At 36.6% G+C, this 26,135-nt stretch overlaps 1 protein-coding gene across 1 annotated transcript in view; it reads right to left on the reverse strand.

Moving 5' to 3' along the window:
- The window catches only part of LOC122798680, a 765,029-nt gene extending 740,987 nt beyond the window's left edge, over window positions 1-24,042 (reverse strand). Inside the window, exon 1 of the mRNA XM_044067772.1 lies at window positions 23,938-24,042. Coding sequence (XP_043923707.1) covers window positions 23,938-24,025 — 88 coding nt within the window. The 5' untranslated portion in view covers window positions 24,026-24,042. The remainder of the gene's footprint in view (window positions 1-23,937) is intronic.
- Window positions 24,043-26,135: the final 2,093 nt, after the last annotated feature.

The raw sequence follows: 26,135 nt of genomic DNA on the forward strand, positions 1-26,135 counted from the left end.
ATTTATGGGAATCATGAACTACAATAGTGAATTTATAGAGGACTATGCAGAAGCGTTGACTCTACAATGGTCGCACGCACTAAGAGGCATTTAAAATGTGAAGCAGAAGTTGGCACAGGCAACGGAGCCAATTACCTTTTTGTTTTGCAAGCAGCAGCAGGGAAGGACACACTCTCAGTGGCCACAAGTGGCATATCAGGGAATGGACACTAAGTAAAGACCAGCTACTTTTTGTAGAAGGAGAATCACTCCCATAAAAAAGGATATCATCCTTGCATTAAACAGCTTAGCCTTTTGGCAATTTACTGGGGAATAAGACAAAGTATTTGACAATGTTCTCAGGGATTATAGTTCAAACTAGACATTTGACAATCAAGACTTTGCTAAATGACAGTGAGATAAAAATCACTGAAGGGGTTAGTCAGACTGTTTTATCAAAATGGATAGCTACTTTCAGTACAAAGAATGTACAAATACAGACAAGGGACAAGTATTACTTATCCAATTTTACTGGATATGAAGGGAAAGTGCATGACTGCATGGCAGACTTGGAGAAATCAGATAAGACACCATTAAAGGCAGATTATGATTGCCACATTCCTACAGTGTATGTGGATAGTGCATGTTTCTGGAAGTAAGGGAAGTACTGCACTGGGTTTGTAATAGTGACATTGCAAAAGGGAGACAAACCAATTATGGCTAAGTATCCAGGATACATGTCAGCACAAAGGGATGAGCTAGAGGCTGTAAAATATGTTTTGCAGCATTTACATCCAGTAAATATTTACAACGACAATGCTTATATAGTAAGTTCTCTGAGCCTATATATGGCAAAGTGGGCTAGAAGAGGGTTCACTGATATTGCAGGAAAAACTATGAAGCATGCTTCTGTTTTACAGGATATGTGGAAACCAATTCAAAAGTACAAGTTGCGGGGACAGGTCAGTATTTTAAAGTTACAAGCTCATCAAAGAACAAATAATGAAAATGCAAAGGGAAATGCTCTGGTGGATGCTAAAGCAAAGGAACCAGGTAAGAAAGGTAAGCCTTTATATCCTGAAGAGACTGAAGGGAAAGATTGTGAACTTCAAGTTTCTGAAGTATGAATTTAGGAGGAAAGAAAACAAGTAGCTGAGGATTTGAAAAAAAGATTCAAAAGGAAAAGGGAGAACCAGAGGAAATGGAAAAATGTGTTACAGAATGATGGAGTAGGTAGGCATTTCTAATTTTTTGTGAGAGAGAAAGTCTTAAATTGCCATACATTCTGTATCAGCTGGCAAAACAACTAGTGAAGTTTAATCACCAAATTTCAGGACATGTAGGAACAGAAAAGTTAGGGCCAATAGTGAAAGAAAAGTATTGGAATCCACGTTTGAAAAAAACTGTATCAGCTAGTTTTAGATGAATGCTTGATATGTCTGCAGACAAATGCAATGTGCAAGAAGACACAGTTGCATAGGGTACCCATGGCAGATGGACCATGGTACTCTATAGAGATTGACTACGCAGGACCATTGCCATGCTGGTAGTGGCAGATGTTTTTTTCAAAATAAGTGGAGGCAATTCCAATCAAGGGAATGATAGCTAAAGTGGCATCAGAAGCACTTTGGAAAAACATTTTTTTTGCCATTGGGGATGGCACAGGGTGAGAGAATCAGACAATAGACTGTAATATGTCGGTAACATGATGCAAATACTTTGTGACATGCTAGGAATTCAGCAAAGGTTTCATGTTCCATATCATCCATAATCAAATAGGATGGTAGAAAGAATGAATAGTACCTTAAAGGACAGATTGAAAAAGATGAGCCTTGAGAAAGGAAATAATTGGGTAAAATCACTTATCTAGCATTTTCATGGGAGTCAGGGCAACACCAAATAGCAAGACAGGAATATCTCCATTTGAAGTGATGAAAGGTAGTCAATGCCCTTACAGTTTCTTTTTTACCCAGAAGTATGGAATGACAGACCATTGTTAGAAGCAGCAAAGCATCAACAATGGACGAAAGACCTGTAGAAAGTATGCCAAGAGCTAGACAAAGAGCAAGTGTTCCATTTATGGAAAAAAGTTCCAACATTGCCAGATAAAGGAGATGTTCAGTTGGGATGTAAAGTCATGGTAAAAAAAAAATCAGTAAAACTGGTCCATGGGACAGTAACTGGCAAGGACCTTTTAAAGTAAAGGAACTGACTGGACCATTGGTCCTAAGACTACAGAATGTGAAAAAGTCTAAAAAAATGTTGGTACATAGAGATCAGTGTAAAGTAATTGAACAGGGAGAGCAAATTAAGCGTAGGTAAACAATATTTTATCCATTTTACAAATGCCCATTTGCTGGTTTAGGAGACCAAAATTGAAAAGAAAAGACCTTTATTGGTAAAAGCTCCCAGAAAACAGACTTGTAAACAGAAACTGATATAGTCAGTTATTATAATATATGCAATGGTTGTTCCTTATAGTCTGAAAGGTCAATTAATATCAAAAGACAAGAAGTGATGGATACCTGATTTTAATATGTTTACAGTAATGCAAATTGCATATGCAGAAGTAAATATGTAACTGAATGTTGGGTATGTGCACCAATACCTACAGCAATGGATGGAGTATATTGTTCAGCAGTACCCTGGAACTAAAAGATTTGCTAAAAATTAATAACAGGAATAGAGTTTGTGGCAAACTAGACAAGGTAGATGATCCAACCTTAAAAGTAAAAACAGTTCCAAAAGGAAGTGCAGGTATACAACAGACAGGATCAAATGAGGAGGGGTCAGTGAATGCAAAATCACAGTAGCTGAGGGATGTTTAAATAAATACCTGGGAAAGGAATTAGAAGTCAGGGCAGAATTGAGAAAGTTTTTAGATCAACAAAAATTGGGAAAAGCAATGGAAATAATGAATACAATGTTCAGTTGGACAGATTAGAGGGAATGTCCCTCAGAAAATATCAGGAAAGATGTAATATAATTTGTACATTATAGAATTCTGGAGGATACAAATAATAAGGACATACACAAGTTTGTGACTAGTTTTAATCCAATACTACAGGGGGGCCCAATAGGTATACCACGAGGAAGAGTACTACATTTGCAGTACAAAAGCATATAAATGTCTTCCTATGGAAGGGGAAGGAACCAGTTATGCAGGGTATGTAACACTATCAATGAGATTAACTAAATAATTACCTGAAAGTAACATAAGGAATGTCAGGAGAAAGACAGAATTAAGAAACGATATTGGTACATTAGATCAATCATCGATCTACAGTCATGGCATAAATGCAGCAGAAGCAAAAGGGTTAAAGACTATGGATTTAGAAGATGGGGTAATAGCTGGAGCAGGAATTCTTCCAGCATATGGAGCTGTAAAGAGTATATGGGAATTGAGAAAGCTCAGTAAAGTATTATAAGTACTGGCTAATGCCACATTTGGGGCAATTGCAGCCATAACAGTGGAAATGACAGCCATTAAGACAATGGTACTACAGAATAGGATGGCACTTGATTACTTACTTGCTTCCCGGGGAGGGTGTCTTTGTACTCTGATCAACGAGGAGCGCTGTACTCATATTCCAGACATGGCAGAATACATAAAGCAGCATTTAAATAGAATACAACTAGCATCTAAAAAGGCTAGAAATACATGAAACAGTGACTGTAGTGATTGGTTAAATGGGTTATTTTTGGAAAGGTGGAAAATCATTATCACAGTTTTAATTGCAAAAAATAACCATTATTTTGATGATCATAATAACGTGCATGTGTGTTAAACTTTGTATTAAAAATCAGGTATCTATTGTAACTACTGTAGGTGGCAAAGAAAGTAACATAAGCAATGGAGACATGATTTTCCTGTAAAATCCAAAGTTTGATTTAAATTTTGATTGTAAATGCTTTAGTTTTCAAAATAAAAAGGGGGAATTGATAGCATTATATTAAATAAAACTGGGTTCTCTCACATTAATAACATCAATTTGATAATATATATATATATATATATATATATATATATATATATATATATATATTAGATAACAGTTGCCCAGGACGGTCGTCAAGCCAAAATAAATGAAGTTGAATATAAGTCTATTCAGACCAAATAGTGCAGCATAAGGCTTGTTATTCAAATAGGAAACAATATAAGTCTATTCAGACCAAACAATGCAGCACGGAACTGTTGTTCAAATAATATGTAGCACATCTCTTTAGACCATGTATGCATCCAAATACTTAAAAAATGAAGAAATAAAGTTCCTTCTATAATGAACAGTAGTTTATTGACAAACAGGTAAGCGCTTTCGCTAAGATAGCTTTATCAAACCATTAAAAGCACAATAAATGAAAGGCACCTTAGATATGTGTATATATATATATATATATATATATATATATATGTATATATATATATATATATATATATATATATATATATATATATATATATACACATATCATGTATGAACTAATGCATTTTTAAATTGCTCTATTGTATTTATTTATTATGCACAAAACCATGATGTTTTTAATATTAACTGTCAGGTTTGAATTAATGCACTTTTATTTAATTCTAATTGTTTCATTGCCATTTTGTATGCTAATTTATTATGATGTCATTTCAATGATGCCTTGATTTTATATATAAGGTGCCTTTCATTTATTGTGCTTTTAATGCTTTTAATGGTTTGATGAAGCTATCTTAGTGAAAGCGCTTACCTGTTTTCTAACACTTTTACGACTCTTTTCTTTTATTATTTGCTCAGAATTGAGTTATCTTATGTGGTAATCGTTGTTATCTTGGTTATTTAATATATATATATATATATATATATATATATATATATATATATATATTTTTTTTTTTTTTTTTAGTAGAATTGTTTTTCCTTCACAGTAACAGAGGTTTGGTAAAACTGCTTTCTATCATAGTAGCAGTGTGATATTTTTAGAAATAGTGTGTGACACAGCATCTGCAAGTGCAGAAAAGAAATATGCAGTAAATAAGTATGATTAGCTTAACAAAATGTGCTTCTGTGGAACAAAAAGTATTATACTTGAATGTTTTTGTAACAAATGGCATTAACAATAGAGGTTTGTTGAAATATCATAAACATTTGAATGTATACAGATATTCAAGTGAATAAACTTGCTAAAGGTAAATGGCTAGTACAGCAGAAAAAAATTAAAGACTATCCAATCAATGAAAGAACATTTCGACCTGCTGAGAACCATTTTTCTCTGGATGGGATAAGGATGCAGACAAAGACTGCTTCAATACAAGAAAATAATGTTTCATCAAGGAGGAAGTTTGAAACTAGATAAAAGTGACTGTGAAAGACTATCTGGTGGACATTTTTGTAATTTGTGTCCTCTGAGGAAGTACAGTGTATCTGACAGTAATCTGTGCTATAAAGAAAATATAATCTTAACAGTAGTGCTTCGTTGGCCTGTTTCAATAAACCTTTCAGTGTACGAATATGCAGTTATACAGTATCAGTCTGTGTAACCTGTTGTTAATTTAACTTAACAAAGAGGTCAGATCCGAAAGTTTGGAAAGCTCCTGGACTGGAACCAAGGAAGCCAAAGAAGAGGAAGAGAGATCAGGGGAGCACTTCCTGGTGTCTTTGCCATTTTCCTTGAGTTTGTCACAAGTCTTTTCCCCTTTTTGTCTATCTGAAGGCTTCTTGGCAGTTGGGGAGGCTCCAGGAGCACAGGATGAGGACTGGGATGAGTCTCCTACTTAGGCTGTGAGAAGTCCCTTTAGAACTAATTTGCTGAGACATTCAATGATGGCCTACTGACCAAACTCCTTGCAGATACCATAATCCTCATCAAGGCAGTCCATGCTTAAACAATACACACATTTCTGATGAGCATCAGAATTAGGAATTTTGTGACCACAGGCCTCACACCTTTTGAAGCCCGATGTTTTTTTGGACATAATTAGAAGAAAGCCCAATGGTAGTAATAATAACAATAACAAAACATGGCTACACTATAGTATAAAGAGAGAAAAATGTGCCAATGGTGCTACAAGAGAAGGAAAAGTTAAAAAAAAAAAAAAAAATATATATATATATATATATATATATATATATAATGCTAAAAATATTGCAGAACTTAGCTAAGGCATGTTTGAGTGAAGCAGATCCCATCTGCTCTCTACAAATAGCAAACAAAATATGAGGTAATGTTGGGGATAGAAGGTGATTGTGGGTAAGGGGAGGAGCCTAAGCTGTGGACCCTAAAGTCTAGCGTGGCCAACTTTCCTGAACAAGAAAGTATAAATAATAAACAAAATTATTAAATGGAAGGTGTTTTCCCAAAAGAGGAACTTATCTGCCCAGCAAGTACCATCTGAAACCAACTGTTGAGCCTCAAAAGCCTCAGAGGAAGGTACTACTTGGTGCCAGTAAAGCACTGAAGGGTTTGACATCCAAACCTGTCTTTTAGTCAGCGTGTGGAAGGCACCTTGAAGCTTTGCAAGCTGGAGAGCTGTTATATCCTTAGCAGGAAATAACCCATACAGTGATCAGTATGATGAACATCTTGGTGATATTTGCTACAGTGTGTCACAGGGGTGTGTGTTATGACCAGGTTTATTTTCCCTCTTTATCAATGACATGTCATGGTGCCTCACTCACTTAAAATGTATACTATATGAAGATAACACTTACAAAATAAGGGAAGGATACCAATGGTATATCAAAGGCACTGTAGATAAATTAATTAGCCAATTCCAATGTAATAAAAAATCAATCATGAACACCTATAAAACTGTAACCATGCTGTCTGGTATCTCCAGCACCTTAGAAATGTTAGCAACATCACTATCTTATACTCCTTTGGTACACCACTGCCAATATCTAGATAATTGAGCTTTACCCTATTCGATGTTTACCCCGGACATGCTAAAATAGTGTTAATAAAGTCAAATTCTAACATAAAGTCTCAGAAAATAATTCACCATGGAAGTCAAGAGGGACATAACTATCAGTGTACTAATACCCAGGCTAGAATAAACACTCCCCATCATCTCATTATTATCCCCATACATAGCTGCTCTTGTGAAGGAAGAAAAATATAATAAGAAAGTTGAGACATGTAGTGTAAAATGATCTGTGCATGTTGGAAAAAGAGGAAGTGAGTATGTGGTCAATGCACATGACTAAACTTTTAAACATATCAGCAGATTCTTTTAAGCAGTAAACAACTGTGCATGCCGAGCAATGTGCAAATAACAGCAAATATACTAATGTATCTGCTTCATTGTTCACAATGACTTACTGTGCAAATTACACTTATGTATCCAACAAAGTATCAATATTATGCTTGATCAATAATTTTTCTCTTCCTCATGAGAAAGTTGTGTATGTAACAACTATAATTCAATTATTAAGGAAAATGACGACTAGATACCTGTAGATGACGTTAACCACATGTAATTAATATAGTGAAATATAATAATGTCTTAATGAATAGAAGTATTGAACTGTATTGACTTTGGTTGATGACAGTTGTCTGTTTGATATATGTTATTAATTATTTTCTGAAATTCTATAAGTTGATCTGAGTTTATTAATGCAGGGAGACACACTTATAATTGCTGGGCCTCCACACACGTGTGTTATAATAAATTTTGAAACTCTATCAAGACTGTTTAATTATTTAATTAATTTTTATTTCCTTAACAGTGTGATGTTGTGACAAACCAGATTGATTATTCCAAGTAAATTGGGGGTTGGTACTGTGGATAAACACTCTGACCCTGTGACAGTTTTCTGTCTGCTAGTTGCTCCGCATTATTAATTCATGAAGCTGCACCAATATTAGTCTTGGAAGACTTTCTGTTGTATGAATTAATCAACATTTTATTTCCCCTACAGAACAGGCTCCTGAAAAGGTAAGATCTTTCTTTTTGTTTTAAGTTACCTTTGCCTTTGTATTAACTAACAGAATGAAAGTGGGAAAGATTTTTTTTCTAGAAAATATATATATAATTGATCATGAGAGTGGGTTTTTACAAATAATAACATTGCACCTGTACAGTATGAATTGGAATGTGAGTAGGTTCCTTGCAAAAATTCACTTTGCATGAGGTAGTTTTTAGATGTATGAGAGTGGGTTTTGTGGAGCAAAGGAGTCTGCACATTTGTATGAATGACTACAGGCATGAGAGTGGGATTCCTTTCAAATAAAATATAAAAAGGTATTATGTACTAGATTTTCCTCCCATTTTTTTTCAGAGAAATAAATATTTTATGATTTAGAAACATTAGATGTTAGTTATTCACTTTCACACATAGGTTCATAGGTTCATAGGTTAGTACTAAGCTAACTGCCCTTGCGAGCCATTTTAAGCCTAGCCAATTACCACGTGAGACTCAAACCCTGTACCTTGTGTTTGTAAGGCAAACACCTTAACCATTAGGCCACCCTCCCAGGGTGGCCTAATGGTTAAGGTGTTTGCCTTACAAACACAAGGTACAGGGTTTGAGTCTCACATGTGGTGGCTGGGCTTAAAATAACTGCTATGAACCTATAATGAAAGTGAATAACTAACATCTAATGTTTCTAAATCATAAAATATTTATTTCTCTGAAAAAAATGGGAGGAAAATCTAGTACTATAAAAGAACCAGAACAGGGCACTCCAGCAAGATACACGTTCCATCACTGCAATAGGGAGAGTTGCGGATATATAGAAAGGTGGAACAAATTAACAGAAATCAACAATAAACTAGTTTTCCCCCTCACAGGAAGTTTTGAAAAATATATTTTAGCAAATCTGCAAAACAGAGTAAAAGAAAAAGGTTATAAAGTACCTGCAATCTGCTGGTCAACTTTTAATGCATGGCATGTAGAATCAAAAGATAGAGAAAAAGAATCAATAGTACAAAGTTAAAGTTTAAAACACAATACAGCAAAATTAAAAACTCAGTTAAAAGTTAGCAACAAAATTGTAAACCTTATTCAGTGGTCTAGCCATCAGGAACCTACAGATTATGGGTTATATCCCCTTACAGAGTTACAAAATTTACAAATAAAACAGGTGAGTCCACAGAGGAAAACATATAACATTATTCCTACTGCATCAGAGTTGACACCTCCTTATTCACCTCAGCAGCAAATACAAGTAGTTCCTTTGACTAACAATATAGCCACACCAAAGGGTGCATCCTCAGAGGACAAAAAATATCATTATTCCTACTGCATCAGTGTTGCCACCTCCTTATTCACCTAAGCAGCAAATGCAAGAAGTTTCTTTGACTGATAACAGCCACACCACCTTCTCGGTCAAGAAATTCCTCCAAATCCACCTTGCCAGTAAGCACAACACAAACTATCCCATCTGTTTCCTTGGGAACTTCACAACCTCCAGCACAAACTTCCCAGTCTAAACCAACTTCTGAATCTCCACTATCACACAGAACATGATCCAGTGTTACACAAATGTATATGGGAATGCCACTAATTACAAAGAAAGGGGGTTTCTGTACTTTTCTTAGGAGACAAAAACAACAATTTAAACAATTCATAAAACAATTTCTCATAATAATTGATGGGGACAGATAATTCATACCTGAATAATTCAATCAAGAAAATAGTCAATCAGAATCTTCTGAGGGGAAAAATTAATTAGTTTCCACATGGCCTTTCCTTTAAGACAAGTTCCCAATCCAGCTGATGGAAGAGATAATAACACCCTTACAACAATAAACATAGTATGGCCATGGTCAGCAGTGGAGTTTCAGACCATCTTAGATTCCTTTCCTTCAATAAGAACAAATCCTGCAAAATATGCCAGACTACTTAGAGGCCATGTTCAGTTACAGAATCTTCCTACAGAAGATTTAAAAGCTGTTATGGACACTTCAATCCCACCTGACCTTTTTAAATGAATTTGGGACCAAGCAGATATCCTAGATCCTATTTCACAGCATACTGACCAAGAAGAATCAAAATTCCTGCAACAGACTACTTCACACAATCACTGCAGTATGTCCTCCAGTACCAAATTGGTCACAAATTAATGCCATACAGCAGCAGGCAAATGAGACTATAGACTCATACCTGTGATGAATGATTGATGCATCTGAAGCCTTTTCTGGCTACAGTGATCCCACTGAAGGTCCAGCAGTAAGTGGACTCTCTGCTGCATTTATGAATGGCTTGTTGCCTCCCATATGAGACCAACTGATGAAGGTATGCTTAACCTGGCCCAGTCTGGGCCTCCATGACTTAGTAAACTAAGTACAATACATTGCAGATAATTTAATTCATGAAAAAAGAAAAAATTTAGAAGAGTGACAAGAACAGTTATTAAACTTGCAGTTGTAACAGTTAACTAGACCCAGAGAGAGGAGACCTGGGAGGATGAGGAAGAGCTCAATACTTCCAATACCTGACAGAAGGGGGCTATGCACACACACACACACACACACACACACACACACACACACACACACACACACACACACACACACACACACACACACACACACAACATATCCAGTCGAAAGGATCACCAAACTATTCTGATCTTTGTTTTAATTGTGGGAAAAGTGGCCACTGGAGGGACCAATGTCCTTATGTACAAGGTACTTTAGAACAGCAGTCACATACTCCTCTTCCTGAATAAAGGCAACAGCCACTTCTGCAAGCTTCACCAGAGGACAAACAACAGCATCCTCTCTGGAATTCCCCTTGGCAACCCCTTGCCTGGGAAGAAAGTAAATAGGATAGCCTTGAACAGATATCAAAGCTATTTCCTTTCATTACTGTGAAACAAAAAGGTCCTGTTGACATTAAAGTAAATAATATTTTGATCGATACAGGTGCCACTATATTTATGTTAACTGCTGAAGCTGCTAAAAAATTCCCTTTAACAAGTACCCTAAAAAAGGTGTAGGAGTGTCAGCAGTCCCTTTAGAATATGAAGAAACAGAAAATGCTCCTATACAGATAGGACCCTTAACTGAAAAGCATGCTTTCCTTGTCAGTACGTCTGCACCTTTAAATCTTTTAGGCAGAGATTTGCTTTGCAAACTATAGTGTACTATATTCTGCACTCCAGATGGCATGTATCTAAATCTTCCTGACACATCTCTGCTTATTCAGTTCTGCTTAAGCACAGATTTAGAGGAAGAATTGCTCTTCATTTTTTTCCAAAATACTGACAGTAATCAAAATAGAGAGTTAGAACTTTTGAAAATGACATAGGATTAATCAAAAATGCATTACCTATTCAAATAACTTTGAAGTCTAATGTCTCTTTTCCAGCCATACCTCAGTATCCACTCCCTGCTGTAGCTAAGTCTGGAATAAAACCAGTCATTTCAGCCTAACTGATGTAAGGCATCCTACTACCAACAAAGAGCCCATGTAATACCCCAATTTTACCTATAAAGAAACCAGGTAAGGACACTTACAGATTTGTGCAAGACCTTACAGCAATAAATTCTGTAGTATAACCAATTTTCCCAGTAGTACCAAATCCTGCCACTATACTCAGCTGTATACTGCCTTCAGCCACCACTTTCTCAGTCAGATATTTCCTCTGTCTTCTTCTTTTCTACACCAGTTCATCTTGATAGTCAATATCTGATTACTTTTACGTACAAGGGACAGCAGTAGACTTGGACATGACTACCCCAAAGTTACATAGAATCCCCCAATTTATTTTCTAGAGAAATGACGCGACAACTAGATAACATTAAACTCCCTTGTAATTCTATCTTAGTACAATATGCAGATGATTTGTTACTGTGCTCTACCTCCCTATCCGATTGCCAGACTGGTACTATATTTTTGCTTATGATGTTGGCACATCTGGGATTTAAAATCAACAAAAGTAAACTTCAGCTGTGGAAATCTAAAGTCCAGTACGTAGGACATTTGATATTACAAAATGCATGACACATTTTACCATCTCGTATTTACAGCTATACAAACTACACCTTGACTCACTATTTTAAAACAGCTTAGATCTTTTTTTGGACTTACAGGATATTGTTGGCAATGGATTTCAAACTATGCAGAAGTAACTAAACCTTTATTAGAAATATTAAAAAAAGATGTAACAGAACCTTTACCATGGCAACCTCATCATGAAGCAGCTTTTATACAACTAAAACAGCTTCTTTTGAACCCTCCTGCTCTATGTTTACCAGATTACTCTAAAGAGCTTTTCTTGTTTTGTTGTGAGTATATTAGGGTAGCTTTAAGACTGCTAGCTCAGAAGCATAATGAAGGATTCAGACCTGTGGCAAATTTCAGTATTAACTTCAAACCAATCAGAGAAAAAAAAAACTGTAAATCCAAAAGGAAGGCGCAGCCCTAAATCACAGAACACGCACAGAATGCCTAATAGAAATGTATTTAGTATACCACCACTTTATTTGAACGCTTTCGTCATAAAACAGACTTCTTCAGAATAATAAAAAAATCAGCAGGGATATCTATTTGAACACTTCTCTAGCAGATCATTGGTCAAAAATTAACAAATTAATTAACAGCACAAAACATAATTTCCCCTAACCAATATGCAGTATAAAAATCTTAAACAAAACACAACCTTTTAAAAAAAAATACATACACAGTAAAATAATACATATATGCATGTAATAACGTGTGTGTGCATATATCAAAAATACACCTAGATCAATCTGTTTGTATCTACATCCAGAATGTTAAAAACAATGCATGGATTTAATTTTAGTAAAGAACTAATGGACAACCTGTCATTAAGCCCAGGCATTTGACAGGCATTCATCCTGATTTGCCACTTTAACTCCAAGAATTCAAGTTATTGATCAAGTGGACCCCTCCCCCGAGTGCCCAGGTCAACATGATCTATTGCACCAAATTTGAAAGAATGCGTAGGGAACATCCTAATATGTTTGTACAGTGCATTCTTCTCATTGTGCTGTTTGATGTCATATAAATGCTGGTAGATTCTCTGTTTAAAAGGTCTTTTGGTTTTATCTATGTAAAAAACATCGCATAAATAGAATAATGCGGTATAAACTATTCCCTTAGAATAACAATAATACTTTTTACGAGGCAAGATGGTCAAAAAACATTTACTTGCCATTTTGCCATTATCAAAAATAAAGGGACACTGTGCACATCTTCCACATTTAAAATTACCAGAATCACCTGAATTGCATACTTTTATCTCAACCAGACCCTTCAAGGAGATGTCCTTTTTATAAACCACCAGGGGTTGTGAACCTACTCTGCTGACCACCTCGTTGTCAAAATTAAAATAGACCAGAATTTAAATATGACCTCCTTGATGTCAAAAACATGTATGGCAAAAGGTAAAGTTAGGACCGTCTGAAATATACTCTGCCCAGATGGGTCATTCCCGTCCCTTTTTGGTAAATAAGTCGACAACAAGACAGTGTAGGTCCCCTGCTCCCTTTTGGTTCTAACCTCATCAGCTATAGTGCTGGCAAAGGTAGTGGGGTAGCCCCTTCTCTCCAACATGACTTGCAATGTATCACATTCAGTCAAAAAGTCAACATCGTCAGATACCATCCTGGCCAATCTGATGAACTGCCCTATAACAAGGGATTTCTTTTGGTGTAAAGCATGCCAGCTCTGAAAATTTAGCAAAGAGTTTGAATAAGTTGGCTTCCTGTACAAGTGAGATGTAAACACTTTCCTGTCATAGTCCTTCTTGATCGTAATGTCAAAGTAGTGCAAAAAATTATTTTTGACCACAGTAAATTTCAAAAAAATCAGTATTGTTGTTGATATAGGTGAAAAATCTATCCAGGTCATTCTCACTACCTTTCCAAAAAAGGACTAGGTCATCTAGACACCGGCCATACAGTACCCAAAATGTTTAAAATCTGAGTCTAAGATGTACAAGTCCTCCCATTGAGCAGGGACAATGTTAGCAAAAAATGGGGCACAACAAGCTCCTGTAGCGACCCCCTGTGTCTGCTTGAAAATCTGTCCTTCAAAAATAATAAAGATGTTACCAAGGACTAACTCCATACAACTATGAAGTGTGAGAATGGTGTTGTGGTCCATACTTGTGTTAAAATAAAGATAATCATAAAACCATTTGAGACCTAAATCATGAGGGATTACTGAAAAGAGACTGCAGATATCAATGGTGACCATAATTAAGTTGTCTGCAGACATTTCTGGCTTAATTTTCCCCAAGAAATCCCATGAATCCTTAATTATCCATTGTCTATCGTCCAAGACATGCTTCACCTTACTATCAATGAACTTAGCTAAACAAAAACTCTTTGAAGCTTTCGCATCCACAATTGGAAGAAGAGGTGGATTAACTATGGATTTATGGACCTTGGGTATTCCAAAAATAGTGGTGATCCTTGGATATTTGACATAGAGAAACACATGAAGCTCAAGGCTAATTTGACCATTAAGATGTAATTCTTCTATTGTCAAGTCAATGTTCCTGTAAGCTATATTCAGCTTGTTTCTAGACACCTCAATGTATGTGTCACTATACAACAACTCAAAAATGTTTTCATTGTAGGCATCATTATCTATAACTACCAACCCCCCCCCACCTTTGTCCGGTTTCATGAGTCTTAAATCCCCTCTATCCAAGATGTTGTGTAATAACATTCTTTCAGCCTGTCTAAGGTTGGCTGTGTCATAGTACCTGTCCTCCTTTAAAACTTCCCTAATCTGTAACCCACATAGGTGCTCAAAGATTTGCACCATAGGATTTATTTTATTTTATTTTATTTATTTAACATTTGTTGACCGGGATAGTCCGACTAGGTTCTACAGATCCTGTTTTCAGTGGAGGCCCGGGGAGAAACGCTTCAGAAGCATGTCTTTAGAATGAACCATAGGCATAAAGGTACTAGGCCTGGATAACTGTGATGAATTTGTGGTCAAAGTTTCATCAAAGAAGTGTAAAGCAAGGTTCAGCCTCCTACAAAACATTTTGAGCTGTAAAATTGTGCCAATAATGTTAGCTTTCCTAGCTGGCACAAAATGAAACCCTTTAGAGAACAAATCAGCCCATTCAGAATTCACATTAGCTTGACTGTAATTATACACAGTGAAATCACCACCACCGTTTTTAACAATAGTGACATCATCATTATCCACACCATTAACACCATCTAAACTTATCTCTGATAAGATCCCCTTCTCCCCCTCCACTGCCCCTGACGAGATTGGTGACCAGACCTCCAGTTCATTTGACCCTGGTTCTTCTGGTTCCGTAATCTCTCTGATCTCCTCTGGGGTGGTGGGTCTAAAGGGATGTCCCTTGAATTACTATTAAAGTCATCACACTCAGTTTCATTACCAAAATCAGTATAAGAATTATTATTATTAAAATAAGAAGCTTGTTGCCCCATAGGAGGATCGGGGTAGGCCCTACCAGCCTCATAGTCATTTTTGTCCCTTAAAAGTGTATTTTCTTTCCTCACTTTTAATTTTTGCAGCTCAAAGTCAAAAGTCTTATAAATATTAAAAAATTCACTCTTCCTATGTTCGAACAACAAATCATTCTTAATACAAACTTCAGACCTGTTAATATCTCTTAATAACAAAGCCATTTTTTTGTTGTCATCTATCAGTAAATTAAGAAGCTCGCAGCCTTGCTTATTAAAAAGTTTCAAAAGGTCTTGATGCAGCTGTGAATCTTTAATAAGCCCGGTTGGAAATTTCCATGACCGGAGACCTTTAGGTATGTGCTCAATGTTTAAACATACCTGTAAATAGTTGTTCTCCAACTGCATGTGTTTGTATCTAGTTATGAAGTCCTCAAAGGATTTCAGTAGTTGTCCAAAACTTTCAGATGGAACCAAGTTGTTCACGTCATTGCTGTTAATACTGAAATCAGTTCTAAGCCATGAATCTAAAGAAATGGACATGCTGTCCTCACCACACCCTCCTGTGCACATCGCTGAAGCAACCTGATCGTCGCGTACTCGTCCATTGGTTAAAGAAACCACCTCAGATGACCCATTGTCATGGCACTGATTCCTTTGAGCTGGAGTAATACCAGAAATCTCAAACGACTGCGAAATTGATGTATTATCACCATTTGACACTCAGGAACCGCTGTTAAGTCTAGCCATTTAGCCATTGACTTCGCTGGATAAATCCGCAATGGTGGTAGAAAGTGAAGTCACTATCCGCATCAGGACAGCCAAGTCTGTGCTCGGAATAGTGATTAAATGAGCCTCACCCTCCATAAAACAACCAAACACCCAAAACCAATCAAAGACAAAAAATTGTAAATCCAAAAGGAAGGTGCAGCCCTAAATCACAGAACACACACAGAATGCCAAACAGAAATGTATTTAGTATACCACCACTTTATTTGAATGCTTTAGTCATAAAACAGACTTCTTCAGAATAAAAAAAACCATCAGCAGGAAATTCTATTTGAACACTTCTCTAGCAGATCATTGGTCAAAAATTAAAAAAAAAAAATGAACAAGTTAATTAACAGCACAATACTCATTTCCCCAGTGCTCACTTGGATCCAGTGGCAGCCGCCTATCCCCCATGCTTGAGAGTTGTTGCAGCTACTGCACGATCGGTAGACATGGCTGCGACACTCACTCTTAGACATCAAACTTTTGTAGCAGTACCTCATGCAGTATATGCTTTGTTATTAAAGACAAAGACTCAGTGTTTATCAGTTTTAAGAATATTAAAGTATGAAAATATTTTAATCAATAATCCTTTACAGATTATCCAATGCCCTTCTTTGAATCCAACTTCCTTAATTCTGACTGTAGATGGGGGTGATTGTATCCATCTGCTTTCCCCTAGACCAGATTTAAAAGACAATCCTTTGCAAAATCCATATTTAATCCTTTTTGTAGATAGATCTTGTATTCGAAGGAAAGCTGGAACATTGATAGCTGCTTTTGCTGTTTGTTCACCTACTACAGTGATAAAAACTGGACAGATATTTAAACAAGTTTCAGCTCAAACTGTTGAATTAATTGCGTTAACAGAAGCCTCCAAGATAGCTAAGGGTAAATCAGTTAACATATATACAGATTCTCGCTATGCTGCTGGGGTCGTACTTGATTTTGGTATATTGTGGCGAGAAAGAGGATATTTAACATCTGCAGGCACTCTTATTAAAAACGTTTGCTATGTAAGCAATCTGCTAGAAGCCCTATTACTTCCCAAAGAAGTAGGTGTGATAAAAATAGCAACACATAGCAAGACAAATTGTGAAGAGAGTAGGGGAAATAATCTTGCTGATAATGCTGCATAACAGGCTGCAAGGGACATTTCTGTTCAGCCTATTTTTGAGCAGCCAGTCACTGTAAATAATACGGTAAATAATGTAAATGTATTATTACAAGAGGTTTTGTCATTTCAGAATCAAGCTGACAACTGAGAAAGGGTAAGATGGATACATGATGGCTGCACTCATTCATCCGATATGCTATGGCACTACCCAAGACTTGTTACTTCACATGCTTTTCTACCCTATTTCATTAAATCATGCCATCTACCTTCTCATTTTGGGTAAAAATACAATTCTAAAACCACTGTTAATTGATTGGTATGCCCCTTATTCTTCCAAAGTCGTCCAACACTTAGTAAGTACTTGTCACATTTGCATTTCTTCTAATGTCTCTAACCACAAATTCAGCTAATCTGCAACATATTAAAAAGCCTTGGGGACCTTTTTTTTTCCAGTATATTTATTAAACTTCCACATGTGACAAAGGCAATCTTACATTTATGTAAATGAAAAACATACAAAATGAAATCACTTTAGTTGTGAACAGTTTACATCACAGACATCATTGAAACAACTGCAGTTGTAAACATTACTAATCACTTATAAACATTCTAGTCATTGTCAGTTAAGCATTATATAGCTTATTCAAATCCTGCTGTTTAAACCTCATTCCTGGTTTGCAAATATTTTTCCCACAATTCCCATTTTCTTCTATGTAGTTTGCTCCTTCCCTTTTCCAAAGATTCCAATTCCAGTTATTTTATCTCAGTTACTATATTCACTACTTCTAGTAAAGTTGGTTTAGACTTTGATTTCCATTTTCTAGTAACTGCTTTTTGGCAGCCACCATAATTAGACTCAGCAAGGCTTTACTATGTCTAGGCAATTCTGATTCTGCAGCATAACTCAAAAAAAATCATCTCCCCAGTTAGTCGAATCCACTCACCCAGCATCTCTGTCAGAGCGGCCCGCAAGGAATCCTAAAAGTCTGCCAGCTCATCACACCTCCAAAAAATATGTTCCCAGCTACCTTTCTTGCCTATCACACCTCCAGCATTTGCTATCCACCTGAGGAAAAAATATTTTGAGTCTCCCTGGGGACCTTTTTGCTGTCTGCAAATGGACTTTGCTGAATTACCAGTTTGTCTAAGATTCAAATATGTATTAGTGATTATAGATCTGTTCTCAGGATGGGTAGAGACATACCATTGTCACCAAAATGACTTTGTGACTGTAGCCACGAAGTTAGTTCAGGAACTGATACCTAGATTATCCATACTTTGTTGTATACAAACTGACCATGGAACACATTTCAATGGTCAAGGTGTTCAATAGATTTGAAAATCACTTAATAATAATATTCAGTGTCATTGTCCACACAGACCACAAGCTTCAGAAATAGTAGAGAGTATGAATAAGACAATAAAAACTAGACTAGCTAAAATTACTGCTGAGACTGGGCTCAAATGGCCTGATACCTTACCATTAGCATTACTGTCTGTTAGAAGTGCTGTTAGTGCATCTTGAAAGTTTTCACCTCATGAAATTCTCATGGGTCGTCCGATGAGAATGCCACCTACCCCCATTACCAGCTAATATGGAACTCCAAATTACTGATGGATTTATAATGCAGTACTGTAAATCTTTATCCTCTCTTTTACAGCATGTACACCCACAAGTAACAGAGGCACAGCAGCAGCAGCCAAGTTTAGAGCACTCACATACCATTCAACCAGGAGACTTTGTTTATGTCAGATCATTTTTCAGAAAGAATGCTTTGCAGACCCAATGGAAGGGGCCATACCTTGTGCTGCTCACCACCTCCACAGCAATCCGATTGGAAGGCTCACCAACTTCGATATGTGTCCCATGTTTGTCCTGCCAGGCCAACTGAAGAGCAGTCACCCTTGCCACCCAGCTCCTTCAATGATGAAAACGAGTCTGTCTCTTCCCAAACCAGACAACAGGCCAAAGGATTAGAGGACTGTCGTGACCAACATGCTGAAGGACAAAATTAGCCCTCTATATAGACAACTTAACTAAGGTCTGTTTAGTAAATCACTCTCTAAACCCCAATTTTGGAATGTGTTTGATGTTCATCAACTTAGATCATATAAACCTGATTTAGATGCTTGTAGTTCATCAATCATTGTCTTGGTCACTGTCATCTGCATCTTTGTTGTCACATTTTACTTTCTTACTACCTTCAAAACTGTAAGTACTTGGTTTGTTTCTAAATGATTATTAAAAACAAATCAAAATGCTGCAGAATAGCACCTACATTTCAATATGTTTCATACAATCATAAATACCTATGCAAAGACATTAAATCTCAGTAATTGCTGGGTGTGCGCTGATATTCCTACTGCTTATAAACATGGTGTGCCATTATTTTCTACCCCAGTCACTGTGATTGAGATGAATAAAATACTTTCTGAGATTATAATATACAGAGAACAAAAATCTTCCTTGCACAGTGCTACAGCTTTATCTAAGCTAGCTGATTTATGACTATCAATTAATGTAAATGGTTCATAGGTTCATAGGTTGGTACTAGGCTATCAGCCCTAGGCCTATACAAGCCTAGCCATAACAATTCCCTGGCTATTTCTTCCCACATTATTTACTTTCCATATGTTATGTGAAAAATTGAACTTTTGAAGAAGGGAGAAGTAAATTTAACATTTCTAGGAGAATGTGTCATGGACTTGCCACCAAAGAGATGGTAATGTTAAAAGACTATTATTATATTTGTGGAACACTAGCATATCCATGGTTACCAGCCAAATGGTCTAGGATTGTTATATTGGTAGACTTATTCCTGCTATCCGGCATGTAGAGGCTCTGCCTCAGGGTAAAGTTCTTAATACAAAAGAAACAAAGACTATAAAAAATCCTATCATTACGATAGCTGAAACTAAGACTGTAAAGAATCCTACTGGGAAAAATTGATGCTTCATGGATCTACCATCATGATTTGGAGCAGTCGGCTCTGAAGGGAATCAAACATAAAGAGCGTGGAAATGATGTTATTTCTGGTGCAGGAATCTTACCTGCATCTGGTGCTGTAAAATCTATCTGGGAATTGTGAAAATTGTCTAAGCTATTAGAGGTTCTCAGCAATGAAACTTTTATATTGACATTGATTGGTTGATGACAATGGTCTGTTTGATAAATGTTATTAATTATGTTCTGAAATTCTATAAATTGATCTGAGAATTGATCTGAGTTTATTAATTCGGGGAACCACACTTATAACTGCTAGGTCTCAACACGTGTGTTATAATAAATTTTGAAGTCTATCAAGACTGTTTAATAATTTAGTTATTTTTTTATTTTCTTAATAGTCTGATCCACCAAAAACAAAATCCTAAGATTGTTCACCTAGCCAATCATAAAGCGCACCATTGTAGTACCAAACCAAAATGCCATTGGCTCCTAGCACAAGCTAGAGCTACAATGATGCTGAATACTGTCACCTGCGTATTACTCAGTCACAAATACTGTTCCCCAGTAAAAGCATTACTTTTTCAAATGCATTACCCTACATTTTCAGAAGCACAGATAAACTACAGCTCATCAGACCTACCTTTAAACTAGTGGAAAAGAAAGTGCTTTTGCTAAAATGGCTCATTCCCACTGAAATGACAAAGCCATGGACATAAACAGCTGTGACAATCTGAGAAAATTCAAAAAGAATTTCAAGTCATAGCTTGTTGAACTATACAAATGTTCATGGTTCAGAGATACAGCCCAACATATTAAAAATCTTCATATGCCTCTTCTGCTTCTGTCACTTTAATTATTTAAATTATTTAATTTGTGTCTAGTTGCTGATATTATAGTTAAGGAAGTTGTATCTGGGGCTTAACATATTATTTCCCTAAATGATATTAGCTTATTGCTGACATTTAAACATTCTTGCCTTAATGTCAACGTGTTACCTCATCAGACTGCTAATCCTGCAACTACTGTCATATCCACTCATGGAATTTATTTTTATGGATTGCAAGGATTATATAATGCAACTATTTACGTTCATGTCTTTTATTAGGGACTGTATCTGCTGTGTGTATGTGCAAGCCCCCCTGCAACCTCCACACCCCCAACCAACTCTGAAGTTGCACCACAGTGAGAAAAATGGTAAATTTCCCGTTTGGTGCTGTATACGTATTTTCCATTCAAAACGTTCGAAAGTGTCTTCTGTTATGTTCAAATTGAAACCTGAATACATACTGCTATTATTATATTACATAATCATCCAACATTATATCTGGCACTGACAATTCAACCAATGTTTTTTGAGTATACTGATAAACACAGCTTGTATAACTTTTACCACATAAATCTCTTGCACTGCTGAGCATATGTAAAATGTGTGTTTTTATTCTTTGCACCAGTATAATTATGTTCACTATGTTTAATATTTTCTAGGTTGTTATATTTCAAACATTCTAAGTTGCATTTAAAGCTTTCTAGGTTATTTATTTTGTTCAGTGAAATCTTGTATGTCTGCATGCTTTTAAGACTCCAGCTGGCCCGCCTTTTTAACACAAATTCTGTTCTTCAGAAAGTCCCTATCTTTTTGTTGCAAGAGAACTCTCATGCTGTGTCCATAAAAGTATTCTACAAAATAACATTCCCAGGTCATTTGTAAGGGTTTATGGTAAATGCAGTGTAACTGAGATCAAGTTAAAATTACAAAAATAATCAGTTTTAAGACAACCAGTAGTATATCTTGCTTTGTGGTAGTGATGAAATGCTGTCTTTATATTTATATAGGAATATTGTAAAATGCTGTTTCACTGTATTGCAACTTTTAATATATTTTTATGCTAAAATCTAGACATTTGTTTCAGTCAATATACCAGTGCCATATATGAATTGGATAATTTGTGATTAACAGTTTACCTTCAAACAACAGTTGTAATATGGCTGGAGATGCATCTTTTCTTTTTATTGTATTTCAGTTTGCTAGCTGGGTTATTTCAGCCACAACCCAGGAAAAAAAAAGGCAAACACAATTACAACAAATTATTTCAAACATTCATCCAAACCATTAAGTTATAGCTTAAAAGCATGCAGACATACAAGATTTCACTGAACAAAATAAATAACCTAGAAAGCTTTAAATGCAACATAAAATGTTTGAAATATAACAACCTAGAAAATATTAAACATAGTGAACATAATTATACTGGTGCAAAGAATAAAAACACACATTTTACATATGCTCAGCAGTGCAAGAGATTTATGTGGCAAAAGTTATACAAGCTGTGTTTATCAGTATACTAACGTGAGTGGCAAAAAACATTGGTTGAATTGTCAGTGCCAGATATAATGTTGGATGATTATGTAATATAGTAACAGCAGTATGTATTCAGGTTTCAATTTGAACATAGCAGAAGACACCTTTGAATATTTTGAATGGAGAATAAGTATACAGCACCAAACGGGAAATTTACAATTTTCCTCACTGTGGTGCAACCTCGGAGTTGGTTGGGGGTGTGGAGGTTGCAGGGGGGCTTGCACATACACACAGCAGATACAGTCCCTAATAAAAGACTTGAACATAAAGACAGCATTTCATCACTAATTAGTTCTCTGCCTTGCATCCACTACTTGCTGGAATAAGCTCCCACTACCCTTCTGACCCTGACTAATATAAAGCAGGTACTAGTGAAAGAAGGAGTAGATGAATAAATAAATTACACAGAATCATCAAACCACTTTCAACAGCATTAACATCACTATAATATTCCTGTGACAGATGGTTTGAAAGGAAAAACACTGACTCTGTTATTACCATGTACATCAACTAGCATGACTCAGTCCTGAATTAGAATGTATTTGCTTAAGCAGAAGACATAGAACAGTGCTCACAAGACCCTAGTATTCAGCACTGAGGGTGGTACCTGCTGGTAAGTCAATGCTCTGCTTGTGTATGCTTATTCTTTCAGCTTTTCCTGGTTAGGGGTCGCCACAGCGGATCACCGGTCCACTTATGATTGGCAGTGGATTTTTAAGGTGCCGAGTTGCCAGCCCGACGCTCAGCCGTCAAAGAAGGCACACCCATTCCCGCACGCACCTACCTGCATGTCTTTAAATGTCACTCGACCATGGGGAGGACATGCAGTCTCCGCACAGTAGGCGCTTCAGCCTAGAATTGAACCGGAGAGTCTCTTGCTGTAAGGCAACAATGCTAACTGCTGTACCACTGTGGCCTCACCTGCTTGTGCATGCTTATGCTTTTATATTAACCCAAAAATATGCTTCTGTTACTAAAACATTGAAGGTATTAGTAGAAAAGGGGCAAGGACTTGCTATATGCAGAGAAGTAGAGTACCACTGACTACTTATGCAAATTTATACATACCTACCTTTAACCTATATAGTAGTCTCTAACCCTTTTTGGAACATTTATCTCTATTTCTCATTCAGTGTCATACTTCACAAAGTTAACACTGGTGAATCAGCTACACAATAAAACAGAATTTCTAACAAAAGTATCAGTGAAGAAAAACCACAAATATTGAATACTTCAGCAAAATATCCAGTGTTGTATATAACTGTAATACAGTGGCTTGTATCAGTAAATCAGTTAACAGACATTGCTTTTTTCATTTTTACAAATTGTGGCAGAATCAAAGCATGCAATCCACTAACTATGGCAGAGCAACCTGGGGATCCAAACTAAGCAACAGTGTAAATACATACCTGCATAAGCTGGTTTCATGCAGGCTTGTACTGTTGGAATCAGCTGACGGGAAATCTCTTGCTGCCTTTGTTTTACAAAAGCATTCATTTCTATGATGAAGTTACTTAGCTGCAAAAATAAAGTATTCAATACTTATGAACATGCTTCTCAATGTCTGAGCATTAACATTCATAAAACTGGCCTTTAAAATTCATAGTAGAAAGTCAGAAAGAGGTGCATTTTCTTATGGTCCACAATAGAACCTCTTTACATACCAGACCTTATAAAGTTAGTGCTAGATGACCTTTGTATAGGCTTAGTTTGTATATTTTTTTAAAAATGGGCCAATTACCTGACAGTACCAAACAAATGGTGCCCAATGCGCTCAAAATAAACCAAATAACCAAAAGGAGCACAACGTTGCGGGTCCACAGAAAAGGTTTATTAACACAAAAACCACTGGTTAAGCGCTTTCATCAAATAGTACAACACAATTACTTGTTCTGAGGAAGTCATACTATCCAATTACCTGATAGTACAGGGACTGCCTTACAGACCCACAGTCAGGACCATTTCAGTTTCCAATGGTCCAAAAGGAAAAGAAGATGGAAATACAAGCTTTGTGAACACCTACTGCTCAAAATCAAAAACAACCCCTGCACACTCACAACATTAAAGGCCACTAAGCAGTGCTCAATGGCAATATAAACACCAAATTATGCACATCCAAAAAGGGAGATGGTGGGTGTTGCCAGTAAGACAGTGTGATTTATGAACATCTACTGTTACCAGTAAGTACGACTTCCATAACTATACTATGTTCAACAAGCACACTGCCCTACTGGCTTTTGGGTTGATTCCCAAAGCTTAATCAACCTGGGAGGAAGAAAGATAAGAGTGCAGGATCCCCTGAAGAATGATCCTAGTGAAGCCTGCTGGGGATCTACAAAAGACAGCCATCCTGTAGTGTTTCATAAAGATATGGACAGAAGATCATCCTTCTGTCTCTAAGAATACTTCTAGAGTTCACTCCTTTTAAATATGCCACTGAAGAAGAAAAGGCCCTGGTGGAATGCACTTTTACCCTGCCTGGATTCACCTTCTTGTGGTAAGCATAACAAAAAAACAATACCAGAGAACAACCAATAAGCAATGGTCTGCTTAGAGACAGGATGACCCTTCTTTCTCCCTGTGTAGGGAATAAAAAGCCTTTTAGCCTTTCTGGAGTTTTTTTTTTCTGTCAAGGTGATACCTTAGCTGCTGCTGAACATCCAAAGTATGAAGTATCCTCTCTCCCTTATACTTAGGTTCTGGAAAGAACACGGGGACATTAATAAACTGATTGAGAGTGAATTCTGAGACCACTTTCAGCATGAATGAGGGGTTAGTGAGTAACACAACCCTATCCCTGTAGAAAATAAGGTAATATTGTCCTACCATGAGGTCCTGCAGTTTGGAGACTTGCCTTGCAGATGTCAGAGCAATTAGCAAAACAGGTGTCCATGTTATGGGCTTCCTATCATAATGTCGCATTTGATAGGTGTTAAGGTCAATTTTCCAGGACATAGATGAGATCTTACAAAGGAAGACTTTGTGAGGGTGGTCTCAAATGCAATAATCTTTACATGAATTGTTTACTAAAAGAGAAGAAGAGAGAGGGAATCCATTGGCAGACAAGAAGAGATGGCTGCTAAATGCACCTTAATGGACATATATGATAAGCCACCCTGAAGTGGTTAACACAGATATGTCAAGGCTAGAGGTATGTTAACCTCAAGGGACCTCTATCTCTTTTTACCACCACTAGGAAAACTTCATCCATTTGTAAATATAAGATTTTCTAGTTGCAGGTTTTCTGGCCTCCTTTAATATCTGCTGCATATCATCATGAAGCAAGTACCTAAATTAAGTCAAGACTGAATCATTCAGGTTGTCAATGGTATTTGCTCCAAACTGGGGAGCACCAGTTGCCTCTGAGACTGTGTGAGCAGTGAAGAAGTATGTGCTAATAAATTTGGCCAATACCATTAGAAGAAAGAACCAAGGTCACCTGTGCCAGCAAGGAGTCGCCACAATAATCTTTGGCATTTCTTTCTGAATCTTAAGAAGTACCTTGTGAAACACTGGAAAGGGTGAAAATCCATACAGGAATATTCCCATCCAAGGGAATGAGAATGCATCTGTCCTCCGAGCATGGCTACAAGAGCATCTGGAAAGA

This window comes from Protopterus annectens, chromosome 3.part1 (genome assembly GCF_019279795.1).
Source record: "Protopterus annectens isolate FY-2018-M chromosome 3.part1, PAN1.0, whole genome shotgun sequence".
In the NCBI taxonomy this organism is placed as follows: domain Eukaryota; kingdom Metazoa; phylum Chordata; order Ceratodontiformes; family Protopteridae; genus Protopterus; species Protopterus annectens.